This window comes from Poecilia reticulata, chromosome 4 (genome assembly GCF_904066995.2).
Source record: "Poecilia reticulata chromosome 4, P_reticulata-male-v2, whole genome shotgun sequence".
NCBI lineage: Eukaryota > Metazoa > Chordata > Actinopteri > Cyprinodontiformes > Poeciliidae > Poecilia > Poecilia reticulata.
The window spans coordinates 31,961,829-31,977,421 of NC_088833.1; the positions used below are offsets into that span (position 1 = coordinate 31,961,829).

Genomic DNA, 15,593 nt, shown 5'->3' on the forward strand with positions numbered 1-15,593 from the left:
CCATAAAAATAAATATCAAACATGTTTGAAAAAAATTCTATTTATTTATAAAATCCTATTCACGTTGAAACTTTATCTTCTTTTTACTTACCATGTCTTATTTCAAAGTAGTGTTGAAGTCCGATATGCAACGTTCACAGTCTTGTTGAAAATGGAGGCTTGTGAAGAGGGGCGTGGCTTCTTCCAAGTTTCGTCTTTAACCCAACCGATTAGTTAAATCTACCCAACCCCTGACCCAACAGAAGTGTTCAAGCTGTAAACCTCCGGTAAATTTCTGACCCAACTCTTGCGTTATGAATTTTGACCCAATATTTGGTCAAACTAACCCAACCTATGACCCAACAGCTTCAACCCAGGAATTGGGTTATGAAAATAACCCAGCATTTTTTACTGTATATTGGCCATATTGTTGCCAACTGATGGTTCACAGATGTACCTTCAATCTGCTTCAGAAAACTGGTTGATCGTTGGTTGAGCTAATGGTTCATACATTGACCTGTTAGAGAAATCCAGGACTCACTTGGGAGCAATTTACCAATTCAGGACAGATTTAGAAAAAAATCTAATATAAATTAATTAAAATATGATTGACATCATGACAATTTCAAGACTTATGCGTGTTAAGACTTACATTTTTACTTATGCTGTTTTGGAAGTTGAGACAATTCAACAGAGACACATTTAACACATTTTGATCAACACAATTAAAGCAAATTACAACGGGGGAAAAGCAGAGAAGTGCACATACATGATGTGAAAGCAAACTTGCAAAAGGAATGAGAAACTAATTTTTTTTAAGTGCAGAAGTGACGCAGTAATTTGAAGATTTAACAGGTAGTTTTAAGAATTTAAATTCTGTTCTGAGAAATGCACCCAAACTGAGAAAAACTGTAATATTAATATTTAAATTTCATTATCTTAAAACCCTTCAACTGTCATGTACCCAGTGACTTTAGTGCAGGTATTTTGGGGATGAGAGTCAAGAGGTCTAAGGAAAATATTAAATATTAGCTGTGAAGTATTACCAAAATACTTGGAAGTATAGCTTTTGTTATTGAAACAAAAGCTAATGTGTTCTTCACAGTTTTAACTTGCATGCATTAACATTTCACACTCAAAGTAATTCAAATGAATTATTGAACCAAACTTGAAAAGGTTGCTTCTACCATTAACAGCATTCGCAATAACTTTAAGCACATGCAGTCTAAAGTAGACCAGAAATATAAATACATCTATGCAGTCGTTCCTACAGAAACATTAATGGAAGTGTTGCGTTTGGGAAAATTAAATGTTCCATATAGCAAAAATGTCTAGCTGCAGTGCAAGAACAACAACATACCCTCGTACATAAACAGCATGGCTCAGAAATTACAGTTGGTTAAAGTTAGCTAACTTCAGTTAAAACCGTGAAAGGAGCTCACCTGTGATTCAGAAATGCGTTGTCCTTTTCCTCCTGAACACGCAAACATAGCAGAAACTTGATTTCAAAGACAGCTGCCGCAGCTGTGTGAAGCTAACACCCCACCCACGTCAAAAAATTCAGCAAATAGTCTCAATGATTAGTGCTCCGTTTGTACCGTTAAAATTTTCGTTTGTGCAGTTTTGGTTTCTGAGATATTAAAAATTATTTTTTTTATGCCTTGTTGTTGAAATGTGATAAATAAAATTTGATTAGAATTTTTGATTTGGGGGTTTTCTGTCCGAGGTCACATTTTGCACAACTAGGGTTTTGAAGGGATCCATTTTGGTGGCCTTGGGATCACGCCTCTGCTTTTGGCAGATGATGTGGCCCTACTGGCTTCATCAGGTCGTGATCTACAGCTTTACTGGAGCAGTATGCAGACGAGTGTGAAGCGGCCGGGAGGAGGATCAGAACCTCCAGATCCAAAGCCATGGTCTTGAGCTCGAAAAGGGTAGAGTGCCTTATTTGGGTCAGGGAAGATTGTCCTGACCCAAGTGGAGGAGTTTAAGCATCTTAGGATCTTGTTCATTGTTGGAGTTCATTCATTTCTGTCTCTGTTCACCCTAGTTCGTTAACCAGTTTCAGGACCCGACCAGAACCACTCATTGTAAATGACCTTGAGAAATAATGAGATTTGATTATATATAAAAATAAGCTTTAATGCTTAAAAATAATCAAATTTCACAATCCATACATATCCAAATGGAACATCATCCTTCTTAGGTTACATTCACCGTCCAGCTCTGGGGCAAAGTGACAAGAAGCCAAGTGAGGCAAAGATTGTAGCAAGTTTAGCTTTTTATTCATCTCTGCAATCTGGACCCTCCCTAAACGGTACTCTAATCAGTGCCAGCAGTCACATATAAACATGGTTATGTATGCTGCAGCGTGTTAAGCAGATGAAAGAGGCTAAAAGTGATGGAGGAAAATACAGAATCCATAACATTAAGAATGAGGGAAAAATGGAACAGGAGATCAATAGACGGATTGGCGCAGCGTCTGCAGTAAAGTGGGCGCTGGACCAGTCTGTCGTGATGAAGAGACAGCTGGATCAAAAAGCAAAGGTCTCTATTTGCCAGTCGATCTACGTCCCTACCTTCACCTTCATTGGTTTAAGGGTCTTGACTGAAAGAACAAAATCACAAACACAAGCGGCCAAAATTATTTTTTTCCATAAGGTGTCTGGGCTCTCCCTTAGTGATGGGATTGAGAAGCTCAGTCATCCAGGAGGGACTCAGAGTAGAGAAACTGATTTTTCACTTCGAGAGGAGCCAGCTGAGGTGGGTCAGGCATCAGATTAGGATGCCTCCTTAACATCTCCCTAGTGAGGTCTTTTGGGCACGTCCTACCAGGAGGCCCATAGGAAGACCCAGGACACGCTGGAGGAACTATGTTTCTTGGCTGGCTTGGGATTCCCCTGGAGGAGCTGAAAGAAGTGGCTGGGAGAGGGAAGTCTGGGCCTCTGCTGACCCCGCAACATGACTGCGGACAAGGGGAAGATGATTGATTGATTGATTGATTGATTGATTGATTGATTGATTGATTGATTGATTGATTGATTGATTGATTGATTGATTGATTGATTGATTGATTGATTGATTGATTGATTGATTGATTTAATCATTGATTGATTTTTCTTCAATAGCTTATGGGTCATGAGACCCATGAGTTAATTGGGTCTTATTAACTCAAAGTCAATGTGAAATTATACTACCACCTATAGGTGGTGCACACTCCTTTTTATTCAATTTAACCCTTTTAATTCCTTGTCAGTGGGTCACATGAAATTTAAGCTATTAAACACCAATCATATTTTTTAATTTGTAGATTTAAATTATGTAAAAAATTGAAAAATATCTAAAATGGGGAAAAAATGAGGGTGCCTCATCTCTAATGATTTGTAAAACAATTTCAAAGTGGTTTTGAATCAATAGGACACATTTCTTGGAAGCTATTACAAAAACATCCTAAATTTTGACAAAGAAAAATGCTAAAAAATACAAAAGGATTAAAATGAAAAACAAATGACTGTGACTCATCTGTACAGACTAGTATAATTATTTCAAAGTGATTTTGAGTCAATACTTCACATGACCTGGAAGCTATTGTAGAAAATACTATATTATTTAATATTAAAATTATTGAAAATAATGTATATTCTTCTTGGGCTGTATGTATATTCCCTCTCCTTCGGCTGCCACCTTATCGTGGTGGAGGGGTTTGAGTGTCCCAATGATCCTAGGAGCTATGCTGTCTGGGGCTTTATGCCCCTGGTAGGGTCACCCAAGGCAGACAGGTCCTAGGTGAGGAACCAGACAAAGCGCAGCCCGAAGACCCCTTATGATGAACACAAACTTTGGACTTCGTTTTCCCTCGCCCGGACGCGGGTCACCGGGGCCCCACTCTGGAGCCAGGCCTGGAGGTGGGGCACGATGGCGAGCAAATTGTGGCCGGGCTTTTACCCACGGAGCCCGGCCGGGTGTGGCCGGGCTTTTACCCACGGAGCCCGGCCGGTTTGGGCTACCCTCCTGGGTAGCCCAAACCCGTCCCCTCCACCTACGGGTGGGGGGACGGGTTCTGACTGTTGTTTGTGCTTACGGGCCAAACGGCAGTTCAGATTACCCACCCTTCTTGGAGTCCTTAGAGGGGGTACTGGAGAGTGCCCCTCCTGGGGACTCCCTTGTTCTACTGGGAGACGTCAACGCTCACGTGGGCAATGACAGTGAGACCTGGAGAGGCGTGGTTGGGAGGTACGGCCCCCCCGATCCGAACCCAAGCGGTGTTCTGTTGTTGGACTTCTGTGCTCGTCACGGATTGTCCATCACGAACACCATGTTCAGGCATAAGGGCGTCCATATGTGCACTTGGCACCAGGACGCCCTAGGCCGCAGTTCGATGATTGACTTTTTCATCGTCTCATCGGATTTGCAGCCGTATGTCTTGGACACTCGGGTGAAGAGAGGTGCGGAGCTGTCCACTGACCACTACCTGGTGACGAGTTGGCTTCGGTGGTGGGGGAGAAAGCCGGTCAGACCTGGCAGGCCCAAACGTGTAGTGTGTAGTCTGACTCCGCCAGACGTGGGAACGTCTGGCGGAGTCCCCTGTGAGACGGAGCTTCAACTCTCATCTCTGGCAGAACTTCGAACACGCTCCGGGGGAGGTGGGGGACATTGAGTCTGAGTGGACCATGTTCCGTACCTCCATTGCCGAGGCGGCCTATCGGAGCTGCGGCCGCAAGGTTGTTGGTGCCTGTCGAGGCGGCAACCCTCGAACCCGTTGGTGGACACCTTCAGTGAGGGATGCTGTCAAGCTGAAGAAGGAGTCCTACCGGGCCTTTTTGGCCTGTGGGACTCCAGAAGCAGCTGATGGGTACCGGTAAATCGAGAGCTTCGCTTTTTGGCTCAGCTCTCTCTGGAGCAATATGGGGGGATGGTGAACTCTGGATGACCTAAAAAATAATTTTTAGTATCGTAGAAACCAAAACTGCACAAACGAAAATTTTAACGGTACAAACCTGCACAAACGGAGCACTAACCATTCAGACTATTTGCTGAATTTGTTGACGTGGGTGGGGTGTCAGCTTCACACAGCTAGTAGCCGCATCCTGATAAGGACCAGGCCTACTGGGCTCTCAGCACCCTGAGCTAGCACCTGCTAGTTAGCAGCCTTAGCTAGCGCACTGTGACTTTACTGTGTTGAGTTCAGGACACCACAGTATCCTGAGCCACGCTATTATTATTATTCACACTGTTCCTGTATTACCTACAGGAACAGAGTTAAAAGAATCTTGCTGCTGATGCTGAAAGATCAAGCAGCAATACAAACTAGATCATTATTTGTTTACATGACAAATAACAGTCAGTCTCCATTTACTGTAAACCCTTCTATTTATCACAATAACTAAATGAAAAACTCTCTAGATTATTCTATACTAATAGCACAATATTTATAACCAAGTGTGGAATTTGTGAAACTTCAATGAAGGGCGACTTCACAATTTTTATGCTTTTGCATAACACTAGAATTGTTCTTTATTGAAGTTTCACAAATCAGATAAAGGTTTCACAAATCCCACACTTGGTTTTAAATATTCTGATATGAGTTGAGAATAATCTAGTCCAGATTTGAAGAGTCTAGGTGTTGTAGTTTTTTAGCTAGAGTAAATTAAAAATGCTGATGGTAGTAAAAAATTAGGTGGAATAGCCCGTTAGCCGTTTCTCAAATTGGAAACCAACTTGAGCTTCATCCAAGCAAGTATGGAGAGCCATTTCAGCCAAAATTAAATAAATAATTTTGGCTCTCCATAGTCAACATCAAAAGCTCGACATGAAAAATTGTATGACACCATACCTTGGTATTTTTCATTTAATTTTTTGAATTCTTTATCGTATAAAAAGAAAAACTGAAACTTTTTGGGGTTCTGGTTCAAAAATTTCTACTGTTGGATTTTGCAGAAGGACTTTAAGAGTTTAACACTGATGTAGTGATTTAGAGCAGACTTTAAATAGAACATTATATATTGTATTTAATACGTATGATGAGAAGAAGGAAACCCCACACAACAGAACAATTAGATGAGATTGACAGAGTGAAAGTTAATAAAAGAAAAGGTATCAACAAAAATAGGATATTAGCTGGCAGTTAGGGGGTAGATGAGAATAAGAGGGTCAAAGACACTAATCACTGCTGATAAGAACAGGAATATAGTATGATCAATAGCCAGTTATGAGGTTAGTATATCTTGTGATGGAAACATAATATATCAGCTCTCCCCCTCAAATTCAGTTTCCATAGCAACACTCTTCATAACCCCCCACTCAGCAAGCATCCTCACCTCCCAGCCTCTTGTGCAGTGCAGGCTGTGCAGTAACGCTGTGCAATAGTCTCCAGCGTGGCACATTAACCTAATTCACTGCTGGCCACAAAATTACCCGGATGAAGAACCACAGAAGGGAAAGTAGGAGAAAGAACGAGGCATCGACAGAGGAAAGAGAAGGGAGGGTCGCGAGGGGAAGAATAAGCAAAGGATAGAAAATATCAAAGGGAAAAAAGAAGGAACAAAAGAAAGATGGAAGGAGCCAATATAAGAAATGTAGAGAAGAAGGATGACAGTTGAATGCTGCTGATCTAAGTCTATGAAATACTGATCTAATGATGCTTAATGAAATCAATAAATGTTACACATGTCACACCAACATGCATTTGTGGAACTACATTCTGTAAAAAATACATAGAATGTATTAACTGGATCAGTATCCAGGATGTATGATTACATCACATCTTAATAGGACCTGGCAGAAATTACAAATTTTATAAATATATATATATATATATATATATATATATTCCTCTTTTTCCCATGGTCCTTACTGAAAGCATCCCCTTGCATCCTTCAGCTCCCAGTTGAGAGAGCAACCGTTGCCTGCACCCCTTTAATTTGTCATATTGCATGTCACAGCACCATGTTCACACGGTGGGACATCTTCTTCCTCAATGGAAATTTTCAAGAGCTAAATCTTTTTGAAAAGCCCTGTTTATTCCTACTGAGTAAAACTGAATGATGGAAAAACACAAACATGCAGAGCAAGAAAGCAAGGGGAAGATGTATGATGACTCACCGACATGTGTGACGACACACTGCACTCGTTGTAGCAGTTCCTGAGCTGACATCTCGTCCTCCCTTAGCCAGCACAGCATCTCAGGGTGTGGGGAGCATCCACTCTCTCTCCCTTCTCTGCTGCCACGCCTCCTTCTGTCTGATTTCACACCTCAGTTTCCTCTCCCAGATTTCTTTTTCTAAGGTTTTATTCTCAGTTGTTCACCCAGGTAGCGCTTTTAATTTTATTTTATTCTTGTTAATCAAACAAATTTTAATGACAACTCCTCCACTTCCTGTAACTAGATCTGTCCTGTGATGCCACTCTCAGATGTGACTTGAGACAAAGCATATTCATCAATTTATTTTCATTTTTGATAAAGTGCAAATTATAAACTGTCAAAAAACAAAATTAGTTGAAATAAGATGTAAAAAATTAAGAATTAAACACATAGCATTCTGAGAATACAAAAACCTATTTAAAATGGGTTAATATGCTCTAACTTAGGCCAGAAAACAAAGCTTTTAAGTGAAAAAACAGAACATATTACTCGATAATTATCCAAGAAGGCATTAACTACCCAGATGTCCAGTTCTTTTCATGATGTTCCTCTCCTCAAAGTGAGAAAAAAATCAATTCTACACAAAAGAATACCTCAAAATAATATTAAAAAAAGGCCCCTGCCAAATGGCGAAGAAATTAAATCAATCCCATTTACAAGAAACTGGTGGAGCTTGATGAGTGGGTATGCCGCTGTTCCTGCTGCTTTGCTAAAGCTCTGTTTGCTCTGATAAAGGCGCGGCGTCATGCAGAGGGAGGATGAATGAGATGGCTGCTCTACCTGCTTTTAGGGAACAGAAAGGGAGGGGTCACAGATTGAAATCCTGGAGCAGCTCTGGCCATGGACTGGACAGTAAACTATAGAGACAGCTTCACTGGGTGAAAAAGGTAAGACAATAATAATAATAATAATAATAATAATAATAATAATAATAATAATAATAATAATAATAATAATAATGTGATTAAATACAAACCAATTTTTAGCTATGTGGATTCCATTATAATTTCCTGGATTTGCATAAGTCATCTTTCAAGCGTTTATTTTTGTTTCATCCACTGAAAGTGACCAGACCCATGGTGCTGATCCTGCTCCAGGTTTTCACAATTGCCAACAATACCAGAGATGATGGAGCCTTGCTCTCATGGGACAGTAGAGATTGCAGCAATTAGCTGAAGACATCTGTGCTGTGCTCTTCTCTGCCTTTGGGCAGAGAAGAGCACAGCACAGACTGATGGGCAGACTGATCTTCAGTCTGCCCATCCCTCACTAATATAATCAGCATCAATGACAGACCAACTGCCAGACAACTTCCTTTTATGATTTCAAGACATCAGAGAATACAGTGTATGTGTGCAAAACATGAACATGAAAAGCTTATTTTCTAGATGCACGGCTGCAAATGCACAGAGCATCTTAATATGAGAGAAAAGGAAAAGAGTGTGAGAGGTGTAGGGCTCTGCATGGTCGGGCTGAACTGCTAAAATCAGTTCTCATTCATAAATATCAAGAAAAAATTAAGTATTTTTGTTCTCAGTTCCATATTGTTCACCTCTTCTTGTCACAGCCACTTGTGGGAGCTTTTCAGACCTAAAACTGATAAATCCCCCCAGAATATCACAAAGGACCTAACTGACCTGTGGGAACGCCTACTGCCAGTCTTTCCATCATGAAACCCTCGCCATGTTTTCCTGCTGAGGAATCTTAGCTTAAGTGTGTTTCAGTGAGCAGCTCAGAGCAACTCAAAAATCCTATGCAAGAAAATCCTAGCAGATCTGTGCTGTGCAGTGAATTCCTGTTTCCTTGAACAATTTTTCACTTTTTTCTCTCATCTTTGTCTTTGGAAAACAAAGACGGGAGATTTGAGTTGTACATTGTACAAACACTGAAATTCCCAACTTTTCATCTTCAAATTTCATAGAATCTTTCTTCAACAAAGCTCCTATTTTGATGCATATGTGCTGACAATAAACAAAAGGTGCAAAAATTATTAGTAAGCTTGTTTTGAAAACTATTCCAGTTACATCTTCTGTTGTCTGTGTTATGTGTTGGATATTAATGATATTAAAGGCATCAGAGGTGTCATACTTTTGATGGAATGAAAGGATGACATATACAGTCTTTATCACATGTGTAAAATTTGCAAGTGAGTGTTATAACAGTAATCGAGTCGCCAGATACACACACACAAAAGTGCATTTACGCACAGATCCGGTTACGAGTGCGCAAGTATTTTTGAGACTCATTTCACGCTTCCGGAGCTCCCAGATTTGTGGAGAAGGTACAGTGGCCGACAGGTGCAAATGCACAGCAACAGAGAAAACATGCAAACAAAAAAAGAGACGCAAACAAATGAAATGCAGCAAACAAAAAAAGACACGCAGACAAAAAGCAAATAAAATGCAGCAAACAAAAAAAGAGACGCAGACAAAAAGCAAATAAAATGCAGCAAACAAAAAAACGCAAACAAAAAGCAAATGCAGAAAACAAAAGAAAAGATGCAAACAAAAAGTGCTGAAAACGGAAGAGCTCCAGACCACTAGAGGGAGTCGAACAAAAACAGCTGTGTCCAAATTTAGGGTCTACATCCTTTAAAACGGGTGTTCAGAAAAGAAGCAATGGCGGCAAAATTTTTTGTGCTGTGTTATACTTTAAATTACACAAAATTATTTTTTACAAAGTTTTTAGGCAAGAATGTAGATGTATAGATCTGAAATATCTGCTCAGTTCAACAGTAAATCACTTAATTACAATATTGTTCTGACGTTTTTGGAGATGTCTGCTCCCGCTGCATTAACAACCAGCTCCCCTCGCTAGCTACCAGCTGGCCAGGGGCTCCAGGTTCGGTACACGGAGAGAGAACCCATGTCTCCCGGCAAATCGTTTTAAAAACTCCCAATAGTTTTCCCCTATGAGTGGAGGTGAAACACAGATATTATGTCTGGTAATAGCTGTAAATATTTTTGGTTCACTAAAGTAATTTATTTATTTATTCAATATCCCACAATGCTGATGAGGCATCTTCTGCTGTTTTGGTCGAGCAAAGCAAGAGCAAGAGGGACTTTTGTTTGCATTTCTTTTTTTGTTTGCTGCATTTGCTTTTTGTTTGCGTCTATTTTTTTGTTTGCTTCATTTGCTTTTTGTTTGCTTCATTTGTGTCTCTTTTTTTGTTTGCTTCATTTGCTTTTTGTTTGCGTCTCTTTTTGGTTTGCTGCATTTGATTTGCTTTTTGTTTGCGTCATCTCGTTTGCTGGATTTCATTTGTTTGCGTCTCTTTTTTTGTTTGCATGTTTTCTCTGTTGCTGCGCATTTGCGCCTGTCGGCCACCGTAAGAAGGACCTCGCTGCAGCAAACAGAAAGGGGCAGGGACGGACCACTGTCAGTATCGTACCTTATTTGGAAATGGGACCACTGCAATCCGGAAGGGAAGGGGGCGCTATTTCCTATTTCCTATACTTCTGTTTTTATTTTCTTTTGAAATCTGTGATATATATTCACGTTTAGGAAGGAGTTTCACTCTCAGGATGTATTTGCAAGTCTGTCTTTTATTTACTTCACGGCAGCTCACAGTTTTTAGCAAATTCTGTAGCTATCTGTGTACTTCTAAATCTGCTCCTTAGTCGCATATTTTTGGGGCTGCTACTTCCTCTAGTGGCATGGGGGTGGTAACACAACCAATATAATCACATTACTAAATCAGAATACCACAAAGTCTTTATTTACTATTAATTTCGACATTACCGTAAAAGATAAATTCCCTAACAAAAGAACATACTTTTTCATTTTCTTAAAGAAGTAAAGCTAATTAAATGAGATAAACAAGAACTGAAAGTGATTCCAGTTTCACTTGGTCAACCCGTTGAAACTGTGGCAAATTTTAAATACCTTGAGTCATTCTTGGACAGTCAGCTCAACTTTGCTGAAAACACTGACTATATCTTTAAGAACTGTTCTCAGAGACTGTACCTTTTAAGAAGACCTTGGGGTTATCGAACTTGAGGTTGTGTACAATCAAAGGTAGAGGTTGTTGAACTTGAGTTTTAACTCATCTCAAGTTAAAACACCATTTTAACTCGCGTTTTAACTTTTCGTCTCCTCAGTTGGTTTGGTCACATGAGCTGCAGACTAACGATCTTTTAAGAATACAGATATGGCAGATATAACAACAGGTAAATAGTGGTGAAACCAAAAACAACTCTGTCTCAACTGTTTGCTGAAAGAACATGGAAGATGGCAGGAATACTTTAGCAGGGAGCATCTATCCTCATTTTTCATCAGTTTGAACCTGTGCTCATGAAGGCGTTACTGTGTTCCTCTGGCAACTAAGAACATTAGACGTCATTTATTGACAGTGCAATTATTCTTAAGCAAACTATATATATATATATATATATATATATATATATATATATATATATATAATATTGGTTATATTTACCTATAGCGTGCTAAGTATACTGCTCAAAAAAATAAAGGGAACACTCAAGTGTTCTTTTTATTTTTTTGAGCAGTGTATTTTGCTCTATTCACAAATTGTTGATAATCATATCAATCATCTCTATTCCAGACACTAAAAAGGTCCGTAGAAAAAAGGTAAAAACAAGCAAAATAAGAGAAAAAATTTTTGTATTGTCGCCACAGATGGGCCATGTAATAATGTGATTCATGAATATAATTTATCTGTCAAAAGTTGAGGGTGGATGATGGTGAGGAGAAATGCAGGGACCCAGGTTATGAAAAAATTAATTTAATGAAAGGTGTAGCTTAGTACAGTCCAAATCTCAGGCAGCGCGGATAAGCAGGAACACAGGCTCAACACTAGTAGCAACTCAATTGACAACGACTGACACATGAGCTTTCGCCGTCACAGGACTTAACAGTTCTACTGTGACAATTAACACTAAGACTGACTAGACGGGCTGATTCCGACACAGGACGACAATGACGAGGATCCGACAACAGACAAGGACAACAGGTGTCCCCTGTGAGACGGAGCTTCAACTCTCATCTCTGGTAGAACTTCGAACACGTTCCGGGGGAGGTTGGGGAAGCAGTGCAGCACCAACACTGTTTATAGTGGGGATGGTGCGCTGCTGACCTCAACTCGGGACGTGAGTCGGTGGGCGGAATACTTCGAAGAGACCTCCTCAATCCCACCAACATGCCTTCTGTTGAGGAAGCTGAGCATGGGGACTCTGGGTTGGGCTCTCCAATCTCTGGGGACGAGGTCGCCGAGGTGGTCAAAAAGCTCCTCGGTGGCAGGGCCCCGGGGGTGGATGAGATCCGCCCGGAGTTTCTTAAGGCTCTGGATGTTGCAGGGTTGTGTTGACTTACACAACTCTGCAATATCGCATGGACATCGGGGGCAGTTCCCCTGGACTGGCAGACTGGGGTGGTGGTCCCCCTGTTTAAAAAGGGGGACCGGAGGGTGTGCTCCAATTACAGGGGGATCACACTCTTAAGCCTCGCTGGTAAGGTCTATTCAGGGGTCCTGGAGAGGAGGGTCCCTCGGATAGTCGAACCTCAGAATCAGGAAGAGCAGTGTGGTTTTCGTCCTGGTCGTGGAACACTGGACCAGCTCTACACCCTCAGCGGGGTCCTGGAGGGTGCATGGGAGTTCGCCCAACCAGTCTACATGTGTTTTGTGGACATGGAGAAGGCGTTCGACCGTGTCCCTCGGGGGGCCCTGTGAGGGGTACTCCGGGAGTATGGGGTACCGGGCCCTTTGATACGGGCTGTCAGGTCCCTGTATAACCGGTGTCAGAGTCTGGGCCGCATTGCCGGCAGTAAGTCGGGCTTGTTTCCGGTGAGAGTTGGACTCCGCCAAGGCTGCCCTTTGTCACCGATTCTGTTCATTACTTTTATGGACAGAATTTCTAGGCGCAGCCGAGGTGTTGAGGGGATCCGTTTTGGTGGCCTTAGGATTGCATCTCTTTGTGGATGATGTGGTCCTGTTGGCTTCATCGGAACATGATCTGCAGCTCTCACTGGAGCGGTTCGCAGCCGAGTGTGAAGTGGCCGGGATGAGGCTCAGTGCCTCCAAATCCGAGGCCATGGTCTTGAGCCGGAAAAGGGTAGAGTGCCTTCTCCGGGTCAGGGGGGTCGTCCTGCGTCAAGTGGAGGAGTTTAAGTATCTGGGGATCTTGTTCACGAATGAGGGAAGAAAGGAGCGGGAGATCGACAGGCGGATTGGGGCAGCGTCTACTGTGAAGCGGGCGCTGTACCGGTCCGTCGTGGTGAAGAGAGAGCTGAGCCAAAAAGCGAAGCTCTCGATTTACCGGTCGATCTACGTTCCCACCCTCATCTATTGTCATGAGTTTTGGGTCATGACCGAAAGAACGAGGTCACGGGTACAAGCGGCCGAAATGGGCTTCCTCCGCAGGGTGGCTGGGCTCTCCCTTAGAGATAGGGTGAGAAGCTCGGTCATCCGGGAGGGACTCAGAGTAGAGCCGCTGCTCCTCCACGTCGAGAGGAGCCAGTTGAGGTGGCTCGGGCATCTGGTAAGGATGCCTCCTGGACGCCTCCCTGGTGAGGTGTTCCGGGCACGTCCCACCGGGAGGAGGCCTCGGGGAAGACCCAGAACACGCTGGAGGGATTACGTCTGTCGGCTGGCCTGGGAACGCCTTGGGATTCCCCCGGAGGAGCTGGAAGAAGTGGCTGGGGAGAGGGAAGTCTGGGCCTCCCTTCTGAAGCTGCTGCCCCTGCGACCCGACCCCGGATAAGTGGAAGAAAATGGATGGATGGATATCAATTTTATTGTGACTTGTATGATTATTTCTATAGTAATCATTCAGCTTCGTGTTATAACTGCATGGTTGTTTGTTGCGACTTATACTTTAATTCATAAACTAACCTAGTTTTAATTATGCTCCATAAGACAAAGAGACTTTGATATTGTGAGGTTGTTGTTCTAACTCTTTCATCAATGATTTTATCTTCAACATATGTTTGAAGATATGTTGAAGATAATCCAAGCAAATGAAGATGAAAGAGGAAACCAGAGAATTCGGATGTTAGAAAACCTAAAGACTTTCCTGTCTCAGAAGAAGCTCTGACTCCACCAGATCAACAACACGAAGCTCTGGGGATGTACCTTCACATAGTCTTCATGATGTAAGTTTGTTTTTTTCAATGAGAAGCTTGCTACATTTTCAACAACAAAAACTGCTGTGTTACCAACACTAAGTGCTTAATAAACATGATTTGATTTAAAGGTAACTGGAAAGAATTTTTCTCTTCTTGTTAATCTAACATTTATCTTTCTTTTTTTTATATTTGTTGTTGACTTTCAGGGCACTGTGATGGACTGATGGCCTGTCCAGGGTGAACCCTGCCTCTCATCTGATGACTGCTGGAGATGGGCACCACCAGCCCCCCTCACCATCCTGCAAGGATCAGTGTGTTCAGATCATGAATGGAAAGATTTTAAGGTAGTTTGTCTCCTTAAGTCCACACTTAAAACAGCTTCATAGTTAATGCCAACATCAACTGACTCTATGACATTGCTGACTATTTTTTTCTACTTCTAACATAAACAGGCAAAGAAGACACCCAGAAATGTTTTTCCAGGCATCCGGTCCCAATGTCACATATATGGCGAGTCCACAGCGTCTTAAAATTGTAAGTATTATTTTTTTATTTGCCATTTTTCTGTTCTCTTTAAATAGAAATGCTTTCTCTGTTTAATTGCTCTATTGTTCTTTTTTGTAGGTTTCTGTAAGGTGCAGTGAACGGGAATGTTCTGTCGTTGATTCTCATTTTCATGTTTTATTGTCACACTTAAATTTTCATGTTCATGTGTTCACTTTTGATGTGTAAACTGATCATTTATGTAAAGTTCATAAAGTTGTGAGTAAAATTGGACAATTTTTAAATGTCGGTAATAAAACAAAATATTTGAATTACCTTGAACATCTTGTGTAATTAATCTTTCCATGTAATTGTAGTCTAAAACAATGTTAGTACTGTAGTGTAGTTATGCATGTCATGTACAAAATAGGTACGTAGGATTAATAAAGACTTTCACGAGTAATTAAAATTGTAGTTTATTATCAATAGCAGGAAATCAAAAATAAAAATTCAGTGTAATTTAAATACATTACTAATATATTAATAGTAGATTTAAAATATATTTGAAGTATATTAAATATATATTTAAATATAATTCTGAGACAGAAATATTACACTCAAAATATAATAATTATATCAAAATATAATAATAAAGCTCTGAAATATTATATTTAAAAAGTATACTTTAAGTACACTTGAAGATGTTCCAAAAAATATGTATAGTATACTAAAATATACTATTAGTTGTTAATTTAATACTATTTAAATACTACTAAAATATACTAACACAAAATTAGTATTTCCAAAATAGTACAGTTTAGTACATAGATAATAGTATACGAAAGTATGTTAAAATTTAGTATACTGAAGTATACTTTTTTTTCACCTGGGATTGCAAATGGTA

At 40.9% G+C, this 15,593-nt stretch overlaps 1 protein-coding gene across 7 annotated transcripts in view; it reads right to left on the reverse strand.

Moving 5' to 3' along the window:
* mcf2l2 (MCF.2 cell line derived transforming sequence-like 2) overlaps positions 1-7,880 on the reverse strand; it is a 193,112-nt gene extending 185,232 nt beyond the window's left edge. For 3 of the 7 annotated variants that reach the window (XM_081606662.1, XM_081606660.1, XM_081606654.1), the window contains exon 1: positions 7,081-7,879. In XM_081606662.1, coding sequence (XP_081462788.1) covers positions 7,081-7,159 — 79 coding nt within the window. In that variant the 5' untranslated portion in view covers positions 7,160-7,879. Of the gene's footprint in view, positions 1-6,296; positions 6,717-7,080 lie in introns of those variants that run through there. The other 4 variants (XM_081606656.1, XM_081606661.1, XM_081606659.1 and 1 more) reach the window with 3 other exon arrangements.
* Positions 7,881-15,593: the final 7,713 nt, after the last annotated feature.